The sequence below is a fragment of the Lissotriton vulgaris genome, chromosome 2_1 (assembly GCF_964263255.1).
Source record: "Lissotriton vulgaris chromosome 2_1, aLisVul1.2, whole genome shotgun sequence".
Lineage (NCBI taxonomy): Eukaryota > Metazoa > Chordata > Amphibia > Caudata > Salamandridae > Lissotriton > Lissotriton vulgaris.
The window spans coordinates 1,831,957,042-1,831,975,499 of record NC_141687.1 but is presented as its reverse complement, the minus strand read 5'-3'; the positions used below and the strand labels follow the sequence as shown (position 1 = coordinate 1,831,975,499).

At 48.3% G+C, this 18,458-nt stretch overlaps 1 protein-coding gene across 4 annotated transcripts in view; it reads left to right on the top strand.

Moving 5' to 3' along the window:
* CORO2B (coronin 2B) overlaps positions 1–18,458 on the top strand; it is a 581,091-nt gene that overhangs the window by 223,574 nt on the left and 339,059 nt on the right. The window contains exon 1 of one of the 4 annotated variants that reach the window (XM_086957968.1): positions 1,001–1,381. The exons of 2 other annotated variants lie outside the window; for them this stretch is intronic. In XM_086957968.1, the coding sequence (XP_086814094.1) occupies positions 1,367–1,381 (15 nt within the window). In that variant the 5' untranslated portion in view covers positions 1,001–1,366. Of the gene's footprint in view, positions 1–1,000; positions 1,382–8,572; positions 8,598–18,458 lie in introns of those variants that run through there. One more of the 4 variants, XM_086957969.1, reaches the window with a different exon arrangement.

Here is an 18,458-nt window from a genome sequence, read left to right as displayed (position 1 = left end):
GAATCTATCACTAACTAATGTCTCTTACAGATATATCGTTACACAAGTAGTAACTTGTGCATCTGCCTCATGCCATACTCCGTGATTACTTCATCGTGATAGTGCCCTTGTGCTCCACCCAGTAAATTCAGTATCCTCTCCTCCCTATGGTTCTTTCTTTGCCCCTGTTAGGCACCACCCTGACCTTGCCCTCCAGTAACGCTGACGTCATTTCCAGAGCACCCTGTCTACTTTCACTACTCTCAAATTACTTCGTTCCACGCATGAGTAGATCGTTCAACCCCCGGTGTTTGTCATTGCATGTTGGGCTTTGTAGTCCCGTTCACCCAATTAGAAAACAAGACTAAAAGTCCCAGGATTGAAAGAAATCCTGGACTGGGTCAGCAATTCACGCTTGAAACGGGAAACTTAAGAATTCGAGTACCTCCTGACAGACAGCAAAGGGACCAACTGAGGCACCTCAGAGGGCATGTAAACTCCCCTCAATAGTCCTAGTATCCAAGATGCCTTATGTCATGCGTGAACTTCTGGGCAGTTAGGCTTAAGCCAAGGGCAATTAATTGTGCGATTTATAATCGTTCGTTTAGTTGGAAGTATGAGCTCGAGCACAGCCAATAATAATCGTGCCAGGATGCCACTTGGTCCTGGTGGCTATGAGGAGGGCTTCCTGGTATCAAGGCGCCCACTCCATCTCCGGCACTCTGCATCCCCAGCCAAAAGAAAACATCACTACCCTGGGGCTCGGCATCCTGATTACAGTCGCTGCCCCTAAACCGGTGCCCTCAGTAGAAGAGGGCCTCTGCGGGCTGAAAGGCAGGGTGGCATCAGCCCAGCCCAGGCCGCTGCATCAGTGCTCAGCTCGGAGGCCGGCTTAGTTTGCCGGTGGAGGCAGGAGTGGTACACGGCCTGGAGGGAGGAGGCGAGGCAGGGGGCGGGGAGAAGCAGGGGGCGGGCAGAAGTGGGAGGCGGTTCCCTCTTCTGCCAGTAACCACTGACGATCAGTCCTCACTGCAGGGAGGAAGAGAGGGAGTCCCGCTGCAGGCGCCCTTCTGCCCTCTTTGCCCCTGCATCCTCACACGCGGGTACCAGCTTTGCTCCCCACGCCGGTTCACGTGCACTCCTCCCTGCCAGCATCCTCCTGCTTCCTGGCACGCTGTTCGCCCTTCCTGCCAGCAGCGCCTTGGCACGCCCTCGGTGCCCAGCCTCCTGCTGCATCCTGGCATCCCTCCTCGCGCAGGCTGCTCGTGCATCCCAGCCCGCGGGCAGCCCTGCTCAGCCTCCTGCAGCTTGACGCACAGGTGCCCTCCCTCACCAGCCTCCATCTGCATCTTGGCACGCTGCCACCCTTCTCCTGTGGAGCTTCTGCATGACTGTCACCAAGGTAAGGACGCTGAGGGGGGAGAGGCGCTGTCTTCCTTGGCAGGGCTGCAGAGGCACCCCGGACACCGCTCCAGGGAAGTTATATGCCATGCAGGGCTGCCCCGAGAAATGCCAACTCCGCGCAGGGTCATGGGGGCGGGTCGGGGTGAGACCTAATGCGTCGCTGCCAAGTTGCTGATCGTGGTCCCGCTGTGCCTTAAAGGGAAACCACGGGTCTGGCTGCGTTCTTGGCAGGAAGCTGTAAGACATGTTATGCTGCGCTGTGCAGGAGAGGTGTGTTCTGTCATGTTAAGCCGCTCTAGTTACGCAGCCTCAGGACCACATGCAGAGTTTCCGAGTTTGCAAGGATGTAGCCCGTTGTCACCAGGTGGGAATTCCATCTCAACCCCCTGTGCAAGGGCATCATTTTGTACTGAGAGAGGGGACGAGGACGGCGTGGCTGGCGCTTTATGCAGCGCATTAGTTTGCTCTGCCCGGGAGCCGATCTTGCGTCAGCGGCATGCCTCTGCGGCTGGTATAGCGCCTTCAGCATGCTGCGTCACGCTGACCCTGCGGTCTCTGGCCCCATGTCCACCGGACTCGCACTGGCGGTCCCCTGTGTGTGGGCAAGATGCTATTAATAGTCCAAGGAACCTCTCCCGCAGCTAAGTTGTCTGTCCACCTCCCCAGACAGACGCCCAGCCTGGCACGCTGCAGTTTTAACTTATCGGTGCTGATCCCTTCCCTGGCCCCACGAACATAAGTGCTGGAGCGCTTTGGGACCGAAGGGGAGAAGTTCCCCCCTTTCACCGATGGTGACGGGTTTGGAAGCTGGGAGTGGCTGGCATGAGTGGGAGCTACTTGCCACGAGATCACTTTCAAGTTAAAGTTTGGAGGTAGCTGGCGCCACAGACTGGCACGCACCTGACTTTGCCCAGTTCAATAAGGTCCATTTCCATACAGGCCGGTGTGCCCCTGGCTGGCGCATGATGCTGCTGCGTGGCACTCATCCAAAGGAGCGCGATGCCACCTCCAGGCAGGGGGGAGGGGCGATGTGCATGTGTGAGGAAGACTGAGGCGATGTCTGTCTTGGGTGTGTCCTGGGCTCCTAACTGCTGCGAGGCGGCTGCACACAGCGCCTATCGAGGCCCCTGCAGGCGCATCTACGCTCACTTATCTCTTTTGTGCCAAGCACAACAATGTAAGGACAATTAAAAACTGCATGTCCCACCAGCGCACAATAAGATGTTTTTTAAATTGTTCATGGATACTAAAAATCTTCAGGGGTTTGATGTACCTGCTGCTCCAAGTTCAACTCTGGCTTCGATTTGTCAGCCTTTCCTCCTTCACAAGGTGATAACATGGGCAGAGGTGCGTTGGGTCCAAAACTTTGAAGCCGTAAGTGTGTGAGGAAACCACGTACTCCAATTGACATTCGATGTCTGATAATAACCATCACCAGGGCACAAGTCCTAAAAGTGGGGGGACTAACCTAGTTAATCAGAATGCAAGTGACATCACAGCACGTGACATCACAGGAAGTGGCATCACAGGAAGTGACATCAGATCTTAAGCCCTCACATATATGTTTAACATGTCTATCATGAGTACATTGGAGCATATTTCGAGTATACTGGGAAAACCTCCTGATTTAGGCAGAATATTCACACTTCTGTAAGCTACACATAAAACAGTGTTGCCTTTTGTCATCCCAGCCAGGAGAGACTAAAAAAAGGAGGCCTGGTGACCCCTCAGACTCAGACTTTGTTATGGACCCAGCAGGAGTCAGAACTAAGAAAGCCCCCTCCCTGCCTGCACGTTGTTGCGGATGGAAAGCAGACAACAACGTGCAGGCGCTGCTGAATGTGTCCCAGTGTTTGCAAATTACACCGGGGTGAATTCAGCATATTTTTTAGTAGGGCCCAACTTCTTGGCAGGGTGAAAATAGTGAGTGGACGGACGTCGTCCACCCACATGTACCCCCGACTCGTACCCTGACCATCACCCATAGTAAACGGCCGCTGTCATCAGCACTGTGAGGGGCTCAGGTGGACCCCACCACTGGCGTCAGTCTCCCTGGTCTCCTGTGTCTTCACTGACTCCTCATCCCTAATGGGTTTTATTGTTTCAATGTATTCACTCTTTCAGCGATAAGTAGAAAGCACTGGCAAGTTACACTACCACTACACTACAGTTAGGGTAGAAAGCACTGGCAAGTTACAATACCTCTACACTACAGTTAGTCGTATGGCCCAAGGCCGATCTAGCACAGCACCAAAACCACATAAGTCGCACTTCATGCCTACACCGCACTGTTTGGAGCATGTGTTCGACCCTCATGCACCAATGCAATGCAATAGCCAATGGTTTTAGATGCCCTCCAAAGATCCAACTGGGCCGATGAAGATCCTGTACATAAGTCTATGGATTAACTTCAAATCAAGCAGGTCACACAGTACTCCTGTCCATTGACCAGAACTCTCTACAGATATATGTTAACTTTCAGACTCTGGTCTATAATGGAAAGGTAATGGCGTGGGCGACATCCACACGGCCAAGTACGCTACAAGGCCATACTAATGGTACATTGAATGCAATACAAATTATAGATCCAAGTAATATAACAACCTAAGCTCGGACTCCGACTCCGAGGGAATTCTTCATATGTTTCATGCAATCAATGGCACAGATAACAGCCAGCTAGCTGTATGTGTCCTGTAAAAACGAGATATAACACCATAGATCTACACGCCTGCAAGTACGGTCCTGCACTTTTAGTCCACATGGCTCGAAGTAGATACTCTCTGCTAGATATAATCTGTCATTTTTTTAGCCCCTTGGGAGGCTATTCAATCTTTAACCATATTCACTATACACTGAAGATATCACGCACCTTTACAGCCCCAGTATTCTCTGATCATTAACGATATGGTTTTAGTTTCGATTTTGCATATGAATTGGCAATCTTATGGACCCTGCAATGAAACTGATCGGAATTTTTTTAAGCTTACGGATAGACTTTTTGTGAAACGTATTTACATTTTTTTTTTGGTACATTAATTGCAAATTAATTTAATTAAGCAATAAAGGATTTGAGTGAACAGACAGCTGTATTGGATTCTAGCCCTCCTAAGCGTGTTAGCATGTTTAAAGAAAAGCCCATTACTGGTCTAAAATATTATTGCCCACTCTAGGATATTGCCATTACTCGTGGGGTACTTCTGTCTGCCCTTTGGCATTGCCACCAGCCACGGGGGGCTATGCTGTTTCTGCCAGGGCACTGTGTCTGCCAGGGGAATATAACCTTTCTCCTGGGGCGGTTTATGCCCACCCTAGAGTATTACTGTCCAGCCTGGCGTATTGCCATAGTTTAACTCCCAGGCCCATCCCAGATTCCTCTAACTTGTCGCTGATCCTCAGGAATTTAAACAGAGGTTAGAAAAACACAGATTGGGCGATTGACTTCATGTGGTCTCTTCCCGCCAGCAGCCTTTAGGTAAACAAATAGTGTCTGAAAGAAGAAGGTCTGCTGTGAAACAGGGCAGTCCAGATTTTCGGTTTTTCTGTGAAGAGTGAGGGGATCCACTTGAAATATGTTAGTAGTTTTTTGACCTTCCAACCTTGCAATCTTTGAGACAATGGTATTTGAGCCTAAAAGCAGCAGTCCAGGGGTGACCCTTCACTACACACCTTAACTCATAACATTAACACCACTTCCAGGGAGGAATTTGGGGTCAAGATGAGGCTCCGGACAATTTTTGGTGTCTCCCTTCACTCCCAGGCGACCATGGCTGTCTTCTCTTCATCAGCAGGCAAGGAAAGGCATCAGAGAAGCACACCTCTGTCCTTCAGCGGAAGGCGAAGGACTCCGTGTCCTTCCCTGACCGGCTGTCCTTGCACTCTCCATTCCTCTCAGATTAGGTGAAAAGAGGGTCATTTTTGGTCTGATAGAGCTACACTCTTCAAGGAACATCCTGGTGATATTTATTTAGCATAATCAATTTAATTGAACAGGAATAGATATGTTAGCATGTGATGTTATGTTTTTGTAAAGTGCAGTCTTCTCCATTGTTCTTTTGGTCTGATGCCGCTGTGCATGTCTGGTTTGCGTGACACAAGTTGAGTGCTTAGTATGAATGGATTGTGGTCACTTCGTGGCTTCTAAACATACGGTGCCACATGCATGATGTAATGAGGATGGGCATGTGTTTGACCGTGTGGCAGGTTGTGGAAGCCATAGATTTGACAGATGTGGGATGTTTATGCAAAATAGCTGGAGAGGTCAAATCTAGTAGGTATGGCTCATGGGTGGACAAAGAGGTCTGGTTGTGGTACTCTGTTGCAGTAGAAGCAGGGCATCTAGTAGTGAACTGGGAAGAGTCGGCCTTTTAATGGTTTGCGGAAGGCCAGGTGTTTTCGTAGCTGAGATGTTTATGATGGGAGGAGAGTTTTCCACCTATGTGCACTTTGAGGCGATGTTGGATGTGCTGTAGGGGAGCGGTGGTGGAATGAGGTGCATTGATTGATTAGCTATGGTGTTTGCCCTTGAGCAGTTTCATTGAGAGTTTGTTCAAAGTTTTGTGGATATGAAGTGTCTTGAAGTCCTCTCTTTACTGCACTGAGAGCCAGTTAAGGGCACATAGCGCAGTAGAGCTATGACCCTGTGGTGGAGATGGAGCAAGAGTTCAGGTACTGCATTGTTCAGATGACGTATGAGGCATATAGTATAAGTGGGGATCATCTAAGCTCGATATGGGGTTACTTTGAGTAAGTGCAGCAGCGCTGGTACTTTCCGAAAAAGGCAACGTAAATGATAATGAATGTTAAGGTTGATATAAGGAAGGAGTACTTCACCCAACAGGGATGGGATAGGTCGGTCTGGATCTGTCCATTGAAGAAGTTGCGTGGTAGCCACACATCATCATCATCATAGTTATGTGCAGGTTGAGCTTCAGATGGTTCTAGCTAATGCAGTGGTCACGTTTCAGGAAACTGCTAACTAGTATGGAAGATTTGTGTGCAGACACTTGATCAGACTTGGGAGTCCTCAGCATAACTCTGGAAGATGCAACATGGTCGAATCAGGGTTGTCACGGAGATCAGAAAGTTATTGAGGAGGATGGTATGGTGAATGGAGGCTGCTTGAGGGCTCCAAAGGAATCATAAGGGGAAGGCATATAGGACATAGATTCTGTTTCAATCCTCCCTATGTGGAAGCAGGTGATCATACAAGAATGCAGTGTCTTTGATGTCTAGGAGACAGAGGCAATGTACTGCAGTATCATGGTGAAGCATGTGGGCATCTGCAGAGAGGTTCAGAAGGATGAGGGCCACCTGCGCCTTTGTCTCCATCCTGTAGCTGTTCCTATGGAAACATGAATTAAATCCATGCCTCTGGCTGAACTGAAGCATGGTCAAAGAATACATTGAATTAAATGTGTGCAGTTTTTTATAGACTGTGCTTCTAGTAGTTTCTATGAGTATGGCCTATTGAAGACAGGATATGGCCTGTAGGGTCGCAAGGACCCGAGGGATCTTTCTTGAGGCTCGGGACAGAGGCTTGTTCATTGGTGCACCAAAGAGGCTTTTCAAGGAGGGTTCTTGTGATGAAATATTTTTAAGACCCTGTCAAGTAGAGCCAGGCAGGGCACTCCATATTACTTACCAACAGTAAGTAGTTTGAGTGTGATAAGATAGTGAAGACTTCTAGTGTTGATGGAGTTGTGGTCGCTGTATATGCTGGAAGAGTCTTGAAAGGGTAGAAGTTGTACAGCAGGATTCCGTGGCCTTTAAGTGGGGGTGAGATAGGCGGCCTTTGAATGATGTGCAAGGAGGCTGCATGGGCTTTGGGAAGACTGTGAGGTAGAAATTAAATCGCACTTTTCGGCTTCTGAAGTCATGCGGGGCATGATAAAACGCTTTGTCAGGCCAGGAGCCTTCACAGGCATTGGACACTCGTACGATTGTGAAAAGTGTCTACATAGGGTTTCAGGTGAAGCAGGAGGGCCAATTTTGTCTTTTTCCCTATAATCCATGAATTTGGGCTTTTGACCCAGGCAAGTTTGGGGAGAACCATCTTCCAATTTCTTGATTCAGGGGGGGTTGGAAGAGATCCAGTTGAGCCTGTCGAAGCATGGGCTCTGGTACTAGGGTGTGTTACGGTAAGGGCTGTTGTAGACCTAGACATGGGAAAGTCGGGTATGTTAGAAGTGCGAGTATGTGAAAGTCCTGGTTCAGTTAGGAGAGCTTAAATGTGAAAATCAGACCCTTTTGCTAGGCTGAGTATGTGAAAGTCTGCTCTGATGCAGGTGCTGGGAAATAAATGGCTTCACACGAATGTCTTAGGTATGAAATTTCCATCATATCTGGTGCATGGTGTAACTTCAAATCCGTCTAATATGCTGGTGAACAAATTCCAAAGAGACTAGTGTGCTTAGGTTGGAATGTCCCTTAGACCAATTTGCGGGAGAAGCAATGCCTATCAGAAAACAGTACAAAAAATGCATGCCAACCCGATGAATCTGCAAGAAAGTAAATGTCCATCAGACTAACGTTTTTTCTTTTGGACCACGATACCGCCAAAGACATGCCTACCAGATTATTCATATGAGACTGTAAATGCTATTTAGAGCAATGTGACAGGTGTGGATTGAGCATCACAGTAATGTGCCTGGTAGAAAACGCCAAATGGACCAATTACAGAGGGAGTAAGAGTTCAACTGATATGCCAGAGAGAAAAAGCTCCTCATAGAGACGTGTGAGGACATACCGTTTATACTAATGCATTAGAGTGAATGTGCCCATAAGTCATCAAAGTAAGGTTAGAATGTAAATGCCCGCCATCCAATGTACCGGAGAGTAATCCAATCAGATTAATATGCAAAAAAACAATTATCATTATTATAAAACCGAGTGCAATTGGTAATTTGAAAGTTTGCATGCTGGCTTGGCACCTTGTTACTTGTAGAAGGGTTACTTCTTGGTTCAAATAGACTCCTGAAGTGCATTCAGACTCTCTCTGGTATGAGAGTTTCACAGCACAGCATTATTAGGATTCTGACTAGGGAAAGCACGTGAAAGAACAGTGGCGACCTTGTGTTTCATGTGACAAAAATGTGAGCTATCTCTGCAGTGAGTTTAGTTAATGATCGACCTCGAGGATGATCACCTGACAGCAACTAGTGCCAAAAATTGGAAACCGCAACGAGGAGCAGAAACTGTGCTGGGGACAGGAGAAGGTAAAAACCAACCGTTACTCTGTTTTTTTTAGATCAGATCTTAATCCTAATATGCTATAACCCAGCAACAAGGTTCGATTTCCTTGTTTCATATGTGCAAAGTACAGCTAGTATGGAGATGCCACAGATGGCTCTTCCTCACTGTAGTTCATGTCAGCAGCTGCATGTGAAGTGTTTGCTTTAACAATGGCCCCAAGTGTGTTACCAAGATAAGATAATGTGAATTAGTGGAAACATTTAAACTGAGAAAACACATTGAAAGAAACAAAATCATGGAAGCCCAATTTTAAGGAAATACAGGTCAATCAAACATGATATTAACATTAAAAAAAACTGGAATAACTGAATATTATTTTATTGTACTTAGAAACTACAGTAAATCTGCAACTGAATATATAAAACCATGGTAAAGAGTAGTGTACCCAATATCAAATCCGGATAGGGAGTAACGTTTTCAAAATTTCAACCAGGCCACTTTTTATTACTATTACAAAAATCCCATGGTTACCTAGTAAACGTTTTAATGAAATCCTTTTAATATGAAAAAAACACAACTCCCCCACTCTCTGTATCTTTGTTGTTTCATGGGAGTTGACCTAAAGGTGGTGGCACATGAATTTCTTTATCAAACTTTAACTATATAAACGTATATTTACATACATATATGTATATATTATAAAAGGGGCGACTAGGAATAATCCTAAAAAAACAACAGACTTACATAAAAATTGAGGTATGGGGGTTTTAGATGGGGGTGTAACTTGCAGAAAACTAACAACGAGAATTGTTTCTCAATGTTAATTGTATTTACACCTTAAAAAAATAATCATGCTTTTTTTTTTATAAAAGACATTCTATGGATTGGTTCCTATGAAATGTTAAATGCCATATGTGGTGCAAATTTACATTAAACAGTTGAGGAGAAACAGTTTCTCTGTAATAGTAATCCATGAAACTGTTTTTCTGTGAAATGACATACAACTAAGCGAATGCTTCACTAGGTGGCTCTTGCTTCACAACTTACTATGGCAGATAGCACACTGTTATCACAGACGGCACCAATAACCCTCAGAACCACAGGTGACCAGTTCACAGTTGTAGAATGACACCCACATTATACCAACATTGAAAGCCCTCCATTAGTGCCCAGTTTAAAACTACCACTGCGTGGTACATAAGATAGTCCATGTGGAAGCACCGAGCAACCTCACAGAATTGCTTTCAATTCACCTACCACCCAAAAGCCCCACATTTGCCAACATATGTCTCTGGTATTTGGTTGTAAAACTTTTCAAGATAATGTCCTACTTAGTGGGATTTCATGCCATCACATTTGAGATTGGAAAGGGACTTTTACAAATTCAGAAAGTCATAAAAGACCCATCTTTTCTCCATTGCATTTGGGCAAAAACTATCCTTTTCAAGTCCAACTTCTTGAGATTCACGTTGCAGCCCTGCCTGGTTAGACATCTAAGATCAACATGCCTTCTTCACCCTTATCTTTCAAGAATCTGTTTTTTTAGGCTCTGTCATCTTATTAGGTCATATTCTTTGGCAGGTGTTGAGGTAATACTGCATTACCTGATTATGTACATAGTTCTAAATCACCAGGCTTGTGACATACTTACCTGCTTCAAACTTTGTATACACACTTATCCAAAAAGTGATTTAATGCTATGACTTAGTTGTTAGCAGTACTTTAAAACCCATCCAACATAATAAAATAAATAAGCTCTTGAACCCTTTCTTTACTCCCCTCACTCACTGAAAATCTTTAACAAAGAAACTCCATACAATAGCAATGTTTCTCGAAGTGGGTCCCTGTCAGCAGTTAACCTCAAGTCCGTCCAGTTGTTTTAAACAGCAGTAGCCATAGCAGCTGTCAAGGTGGTCTCAGGACAGGTTCTGCTCAGAGAGGAGCATCATAGTGACCGTGAGAAAATAAACTCTTGTTGATACCACAGCTCAGAAGTTGGTCCCATTAGTGGTTCTGCTGAGTCTGCTGATAATGAGGAGGAGCTGATACTGCAGCTGAAAAGGGGGGGTCCCAGAATAGGCCTGCTCGGAGTGTAGAAGGCGACTCTATGAAAAGAACAAGATACTGTTACTGAGCATCAGTACAAATAAATATAAACAATGCCACCTCGGAAATACTGTATGTAACTGGAACAGCTACAGCAATAAATATACATGAGGTCTACCGAAAAATAACATATTTTGATCATCACACTGCCCTAAAAACTTTAATATCGATAAAAGGTGAAGATTTTGATTGTTACTCATAAAAGACTTAAGCACAAAAATGTAAACTATTATAAATTTTCTAATGGAGAACTCTCCACTAGTATAAAATGCCTCTTAAAATGCATTACATAAAAATTATATAAAGAATCTATGTCCCCAAACACTCTCCAAATATTAAACTAATGCACACTCAAAATGAAAAACTTGTTTTAAAATTCACTTAGAGATGTGAAGGTCTTTCTTTATTACACTAGGGATTCTAGATGTGATGTTACCCATCAGAATCAACCAACCCAAAAATGTGCAGAATCCCATAAAACAGAAGGCAAGAGGAAACTCCCACGTCTCCATTTTTCCATGGTTTGCAGTCCTGCCTACTGAACGTTTATAAAAACGTTTCGAGCATTCAAAAACGTAAACACAAAAGGAATTAAATGTGTACATTCTGGAGAAATACAATTTGTTTATAAAAAAATGTCTCTTTGTATATTGAATTAGCCATTTTATGCCTTGTGGATGTCAGAACGTTTACTAGCAGCTGTGATGGAGACCTCATAGTTTAGGGAGACTTTGCGTGCTGCGATTTTAAATAGGACGCTAAGGAGTAGGGGTGTCCAGTTTTAGCCCAGAAGGGACAGATCCATGTAGATGTTTTGGATAACCAATGACAACATAATGTAGGTACATGAATCTCGGATGGGTCGGGCCTTCAGAGCCCTTATTAGAAACTAGCAGTAGGAGATGCTACATTTAGTATTTTACCTTTCAAGTTTGGAAAGAGGGGGTTTAATAGAAACTCCTCTGATGGAATGGTTGGCTACAATAGGACATTTGTTTCGGGCGTTGGTGTTTTGTGAAATTTGTGAGTAAATTGACATTAATAGTTACACATTTTTTTAATCGCTGCACCACCTTGACACAACACCCGAACCATCCTCTTGCTCAGGTGTCTGCTGGCTGATATTTTTACTTTCAAGGTTGAACCAGAATCTCCGATCTGCATTTAATCAGCACAAAAATGTTAATCCCTCGTCCACTAATCCCAGGGGGCAGGGGTGCTTCCTGTGGCGCGGGGGCTCGACGGATGCTCTGCCGGCGCATCCCGAGCGCGGCTTCCTTTCAAAATATGTCACGAAACCGAGAAATGAAAACAAAGCCTCGCTGCCCCCTCTTTGCCCTCCCCTCCTCCGTGCCGCGTGGGCACGCGCTCAGCGTGGTCATTCCTGCTCGCACAGAGGGGCCGGGGATTCTCACAACTGAAGAAAAGGCGCCAAGGGAGGTGGAGCGCACGAGACAAACGGAGAGCCCACAAGGGGAAGATGGCTAAGGGTGGGGGATTACTTTCATGCATGCATGCCAAACGGGGGGGGGGGGGGGGGGGGGGGGGGGGGGGGGGGAGTCACTGGCTCATTCATTGTGGAATGGCCTGTGGAGATGTGGTGTCTGTTGGGTAATGTGTCGGCTTTACATAATTGTATTGTACTATAGCGTTTGTATAGCGCCTACTACCCGTATGGGTAGCACTGAAGCACTTACCCACACGGATAGCAAGCTACACTGTTTAGGATGAGTAGACGGGTGAGTGGCGCCGGGAGAGAGGGTGTGTGCTATTTTAGTTCTGAGCCTGTATAGGAAGTGTTGTCCTGTTGAGCGTAATGACCACTGACGTTCGATTATTGCCTTAAGGGGAGCAGCGTGAGGCGGTGTGATGGGTGAGGGTATGTGAGAGATACATTTGCAATTTATAATAAGTACTAACCACTTTAGCCACAGTGGGATGCTTTGTGCCCGTACACCAAGAAGAAGGGTAACCAGTGAAGGCCCAGAAGTCCATACAGTATCATGTGCAAGGCAGAAATGCTGTTGAATCATTAAAAGGGTAACAAAATTATGAAAATTGGAGTTGGTGGCAAAAGTACTTGCTATGCACTATTTTGTTTCTTTTATACTGTCTTCTGCTTAACAAAAACTTCCAGTGCACGAGGAAGGATGAGTAAGAGCAATCAAGACTAGCAACCTGAGCAGAAACTGCAAAACTTTATTAGACCCCGATACCACCACCTTACGTTAGACTGAAGGAAGCCAAAATTTGAGCAGGGGTACATACCCCACACACCTCTCAGGCTCTCAATGGAGGATGAGAACTAGTCGGCGAGCCCTAGTCTGGTCGTAGCTCAGACCCCAGCTAGAGGGGCATCCTAGACATGTTGGGGTGAGATGAAGTGTTTGGTAGATTTCTGCCCTGACAGAGCAAGAGTGAATCTGTTTGCCTTGTGTTACCCTCCAGTCCTCACCCCTCCAGGCACGCCCAATACTTTTTGTGGATTCCAGAGAGCCTTGTTCTTTCTTATTTACATGATGAGGCATAAACCTTCTAGAAAAACTTCACAGAACAACTTCCACTTTTATATCATTTATATTAAGTTATGTAATGAATAACATTTCAGAGTAAAAAAAGAGGCAATGTAGTGAAAGGAGACATACCCCTCTTCCATTATTTTACTAGGACCGCAGCATGGCATCGATTTGGTAATTCTCAGTCTGCTCAATTCTAGTTGAACTCTTCTCTGACCTGTTAGCCTTCTGAAAAACACTTTTTTGGTTTCACCTGAGACTGTGCATGTACTCTCACTTGCAAGAGATATTGTATACAGCAAGAGGCTTGCAGCCCGCATACTGCTTAACATTTGTTGGCTTCATTGTCACTCTTATTTATTGCCTTCTAATTGGCTAGTGCATGCTGGTTTCACTTCCTATTCTTTCAGCTGGAGCATGGACCAAGTACTAATTGCTCTAGTTTGATTGCTGTCCTTCTGTTTAGGACCCGGATCCCCCCAGCTTGGCCCCGCCCCCCCTAGTTGACACACCAACCCACAATTGAATCCTCAAAGCATTGAGTGGGTTATAAAAGGCCATGTTTAATTTCAACATATCATAAACATGACAAAAGCAAAGTAACATGCATAATCATCATCACAGACACTTTTAATATTCATCTTCATAACTGCAAAATCATAAATGCAAAATCATAAATGCAAAATTATCTCATCGCCCCCCCCAGCACCAAGGGGCCTTCTGGCTCGCATCTCGCACTGAGCCTACCACGCCAGGTGCACCGCGCCTGCGTCAAAGAGAAGTGGGCCCCACCCTTTGATCCTTGTCCGCCAATTCCAGGGCCCACTCCCCGACCACCGGACTGCCCAGGGACCCAGGAGGCTCGTGATCTGTCGCCCTAGCCTCCCCAGCCGGTGGTCACATCTTCCCAGCGAAGAGCTTACCGTCTCCCCCCTCAGTGCTGGCCTATGGAGTACGTAGGGCAGTCCCTTGTGTTAGTCAATGTCACTGATCGCAGGTCTCTCTTCCGCCAAAAAACCACCCCCTCCAACTCCTAAGCAACAGGGATGGTGGGTGGGAATTTAAGTTTAAATTAAAAGGTAGGGGGTGGAAAAAGGAGTCGCCCGGCGAGGTCGTCAGCTGGGGTGGCAGAGGGCAAAGAGAGACAGAAGCCACGGTTCCTGACCCTAAATAGGGCAAAGGTCTCCGCCCCCCGACACCCCAGCCGGACCTACGTGTGCCTGACGATCCGGAAGTACTTGGGCGACCGAGTGCCGATTGGGCGACCGGCCGCCCATGATCACGTGACCGGGGGCGTGGCCCGGGGGGCCCGGGTCCTAAGGGCGCGCTTCACGATATTTGCGCTTGGCATAGGACCCGGATCCCCCCAGCTTGGCCCCGCCCCCCCCTAGTTGACACACCAACCCACAATTGAATCCTCAAAGCATTGAGTGGGTTATAAAAGGCCATGTTTAATTTCAACATATCATAAACATGACAAAAGCAAAGTAACATGCATAATCATCATCACAGACACTTTTAATATTCATCTTCATAACTGCAAAATCATAAATGCAAAATCATAAATGCAAAATTATCTCATCGCCCCCTAGCACCAAGGGGCCTTCTGGCTCGCATCTCGCACTGAGCCTACCACGCCAGGTGCACCGCGCCTGCGTCAAAGAGAAGTGGGCCCCACCCTCTGATCCTTGTCCGCCAATTCCAGGGACCCAGGAGGCTCGTGATCTGTCGCCCTAGCCTCCCCAGCCGGTGGTCACATCTTCCCAGCGAAGAGCTTACCGTCTCCCCCCTCAGTGCTGGCCTATGGAGTACGTAGGGCAGTCCCTTGTGTTAGTCAATGTCACTGATCGCAGGTCTCTCTTCCGCCACAAGGGTGGCCAAGGCCCTCAGGTCTGCCACCCTCCCCACCTGCGCTCTGTATAAATGACCAAAGTCCTTTTATCCATGTGTCTGTGCCCAAGTCCGACAAATGCACTCCGTCGTTGTGGTACATAGCCTCTCCCGAGATCATCCGATGTGGAATATGACATAAGCGGCCCTTCACTGAGCACAACCTTGCCATCTCCCCGTTGAGTCGCCTTACTGACACATTCAAGGACCTTGTCCGAACTCCCGGGCCCCATGTCCTGCGCGGTATCATCGCTGACCAAGCAATCCTGGCCGATGGGAAGATTTTCCCCAACCACGCAAACTGTGTCAGCAACGCCTCTTTGACTGCTAAGCGACCACGATCGACCATATCATTTCCTCCCAAGTGAATGATAATCCAGTCTGGGGACTTGTGCCCTTCTTGATCTCTTAACTCCTCCACGAGCCGCCTCAGGTGACGAATTCGCATGCCCCCGACGCCTCGCCACAGGAATTCCGTCCCGCCCAAGTCCGCCGGTTTCACCACTCGCCGTTGATGCAAACGCACCGTAGCGCGACGCACAAACGAGTGCCCCAACACCCACACCAGCGGGCATACTAAGTTAGAGGAGAGAAATGGAAAAGTCAGGCACAAGTCACAGTCAATCATTGATCCATCATCACAACAATTCAGGCCTCACATATCTGCAATAGCAATCGGACGACCAGCGCCCCACTCTTTTAATCGCATCGCTCTGCAGGCCCGCCCCTGCGGCCAAGGTAGCTGCGCCAATCCTAAATGAATGAGACGAGTATCCTGCATCTCCCAGACCTAATCGCGCTAGCACCAGTCCCAGGACCGCCTTAAACTGAAACTGGGACAAACAGTCCCCGTTCTCATGAACAAACAAGGCCTGCCCGCTCCCAACTGGGCGCAGGGCCAAATACGCTCTCATCCGGGTTACCGGGCAGGCCGAAACCCCTGGCGCAGGACCCAGCCGAATGGTGACCCCTTTGCCCAATTGGTCGGTCTTAGATCTCCTTAAAGTCACTGCCAAACTACTTGAAGACAGGCAAATGTCCCTATGCTGGAGGCCCCCTTCCTGGTCAACTCTAGAGGACCCCACCACTTCACCCAGCCGGAATGCCCCATAAAAGGTTGGAGTGAAGGCCGCCCCCAGCAGGATGCCTTCGAAGGGGGTATCACAAACTAAAGGCAAAAGGTCCACCATAGCACATAAGGTCGGGATGTTCAAAGGCCTACGAGAATCCCGCCTAGGTCCCTCTAGTCTAGCCCAGCCCGCCACAGCTTTCCTGACTAAAAAAGAACAACCCGGGTCCCGAACCCCTGCCAGTTTTGCAAAGAAGCCTATTGCTGACAAGTTAGCCTTAACGAAAGAGACCGCCCTGCCCTGATCCCTTAACGTCTGTAGGTACCCATGAATAGCATCTGGAGCAAACAATTGAGGCAACCCAGCCTCATCCACAAACGACCTGTAGGAATTAAAATGCCTTTGGTAACATTTCTTGGTGCGATCGTTCAGGGAAGCACCTACCAGCCCCGCTAATGCGGGGCACCAATTGTCCACAGTGATGGTGGGAACTCTGTCATTCGCTCCTCTGCCTGCGGGTGGAACCTCCGGAAATCCTGCAACTTGGAACGAGACAAAGCATCAGCAGCATTGTTGTCAACTCCCGGTATATGCGCCGCCTTGAAAGTCAAGTCCAGCTTCAAGCATACCAACACCAGTTGTTTCAACAGTCTCAACACATGCACACAGGAGGCCCCCTGCCTGTTAATAGCCTCCACCACAGCCATGTTGTCCGACCAGAATACCACTGCCCTGTCTCTGAAGCGGTCGGCCCAAATTGTCACAGCTACAACTATAGGAAAGAGCTCTAGGAATGCTATGTTTTTTGTCAGGCCTGTCCTGTGCCACTCTGCTGGCCACTCCGCCCCACACCAGGCAGGACCTAAAATGGCCCCGAAACCGATGCTGCCAGCCGAATCAGTAAACAGGCCGAGTTCCGAGCTGGACACTGGTGGGGCAGGCCACACCACCCTGCCATTGAAATCGCTGAGAAAACTGCGCCACACCCTAAGATCTTCTTTTACCTCTGCCCTCAGCCTAACACGGTGGTGTTTGTGCGTTAACCCCCCCATCGACCTGGCTATGGATCTAGAGAAAGGGCGCCCCATGGGGATGATTCTTAGGGCAAAATTGAGCTGGCCAACAAGTACCTGGAGCTGGTGAAGAGTAACCTTAGGTCCCGCCAGGGTGGCGTCGATCGCTCGGGAAAAGGCCTGAACTTTGTCCAAAGGCAGCCTGCACTCCCCCGCCACCGTGTCAATTTCTATCCCCAGAAAGGACATGCACGTGACCGGGCCCACAGTTTTTTCCGGGGCCAGGGGGACCCCAAACTCCCGAAACATCAACACCAGATCCTTGAGCGCTCTAGCGCACTCACCTGACTCTGCCGGACCCATCACCATGAAATCGTCTAGGTAATGCACCACATTGACACAACCTGTCCTGTGCGAAAAAACCCATTGCAGCATGGAACTAAAGGTCTCAAAATACTTGCAAGACACAGCACAACCCATGGGCATGCACTTATCAAAGTAGAATTGCTGCTGAAACTGGAAACCCAATAGTTTGTAATCCTCGGGATGTACTGGCAACAGACGGAAGGCAGATTCAATATCAGTTTTTGCTAACATCGCCCCCCGCCCTGGGGGGCGTGGCTAGCCGAGCAGCGAGATGGCCGCTCTCTGAGTGAGCTCCGCCGGCTACTTTTATTAATCCTTACCTGATCCTGTTCCTGGTGACTGCAGTCCCCCATTCCTTCGGGGTTCTGCTCCTGAGACCCGGTTGTTCCTCCAGCCCGAGTTTTGGACGCGGGGGCGGCTGCCCTCGGAGACGGGACCATCCTCCGTTCTCGCCGGCCGGCGAGCGGCTCCTGTCCCCAACCGGAAGTGCCTGCTACTGGGCGCCGCGGAACACGGTGGGCCGAGGCTGCATAGGCCCCAGCAGATCGAGGTCATTTTGGGGAGGAGAAATACCGCGCCGCTGCCAGGGGCGCTGCCGGAGGAGTATTGACGCTGCTCTCCCGCTGAGGCTGACGGTAGCTCCATCTGGCGCGCGGCCGCGGGAAGATAGCGGAGACCGGAGCGGCTGTACAGGTGCAGTTGCGCAGAAGTGGCAGGGATCCTGCGGCCGCCGAAGACGGCGCGGACACGAGTGGCGCCCGGTGGAGGACAGAGTGGCCGCGCCTGCACCATCCTCATCATTGCAGTGCGAGAGCGGAGGTGAGCGGGTGCTGCCGCGGAGCTGGGGGTTTCACATGGTGACACGTACTGGTGGATAGCTGCGCATGGCCCCCCCCCGCTGCTCTGAGACACGGCAGCACTAA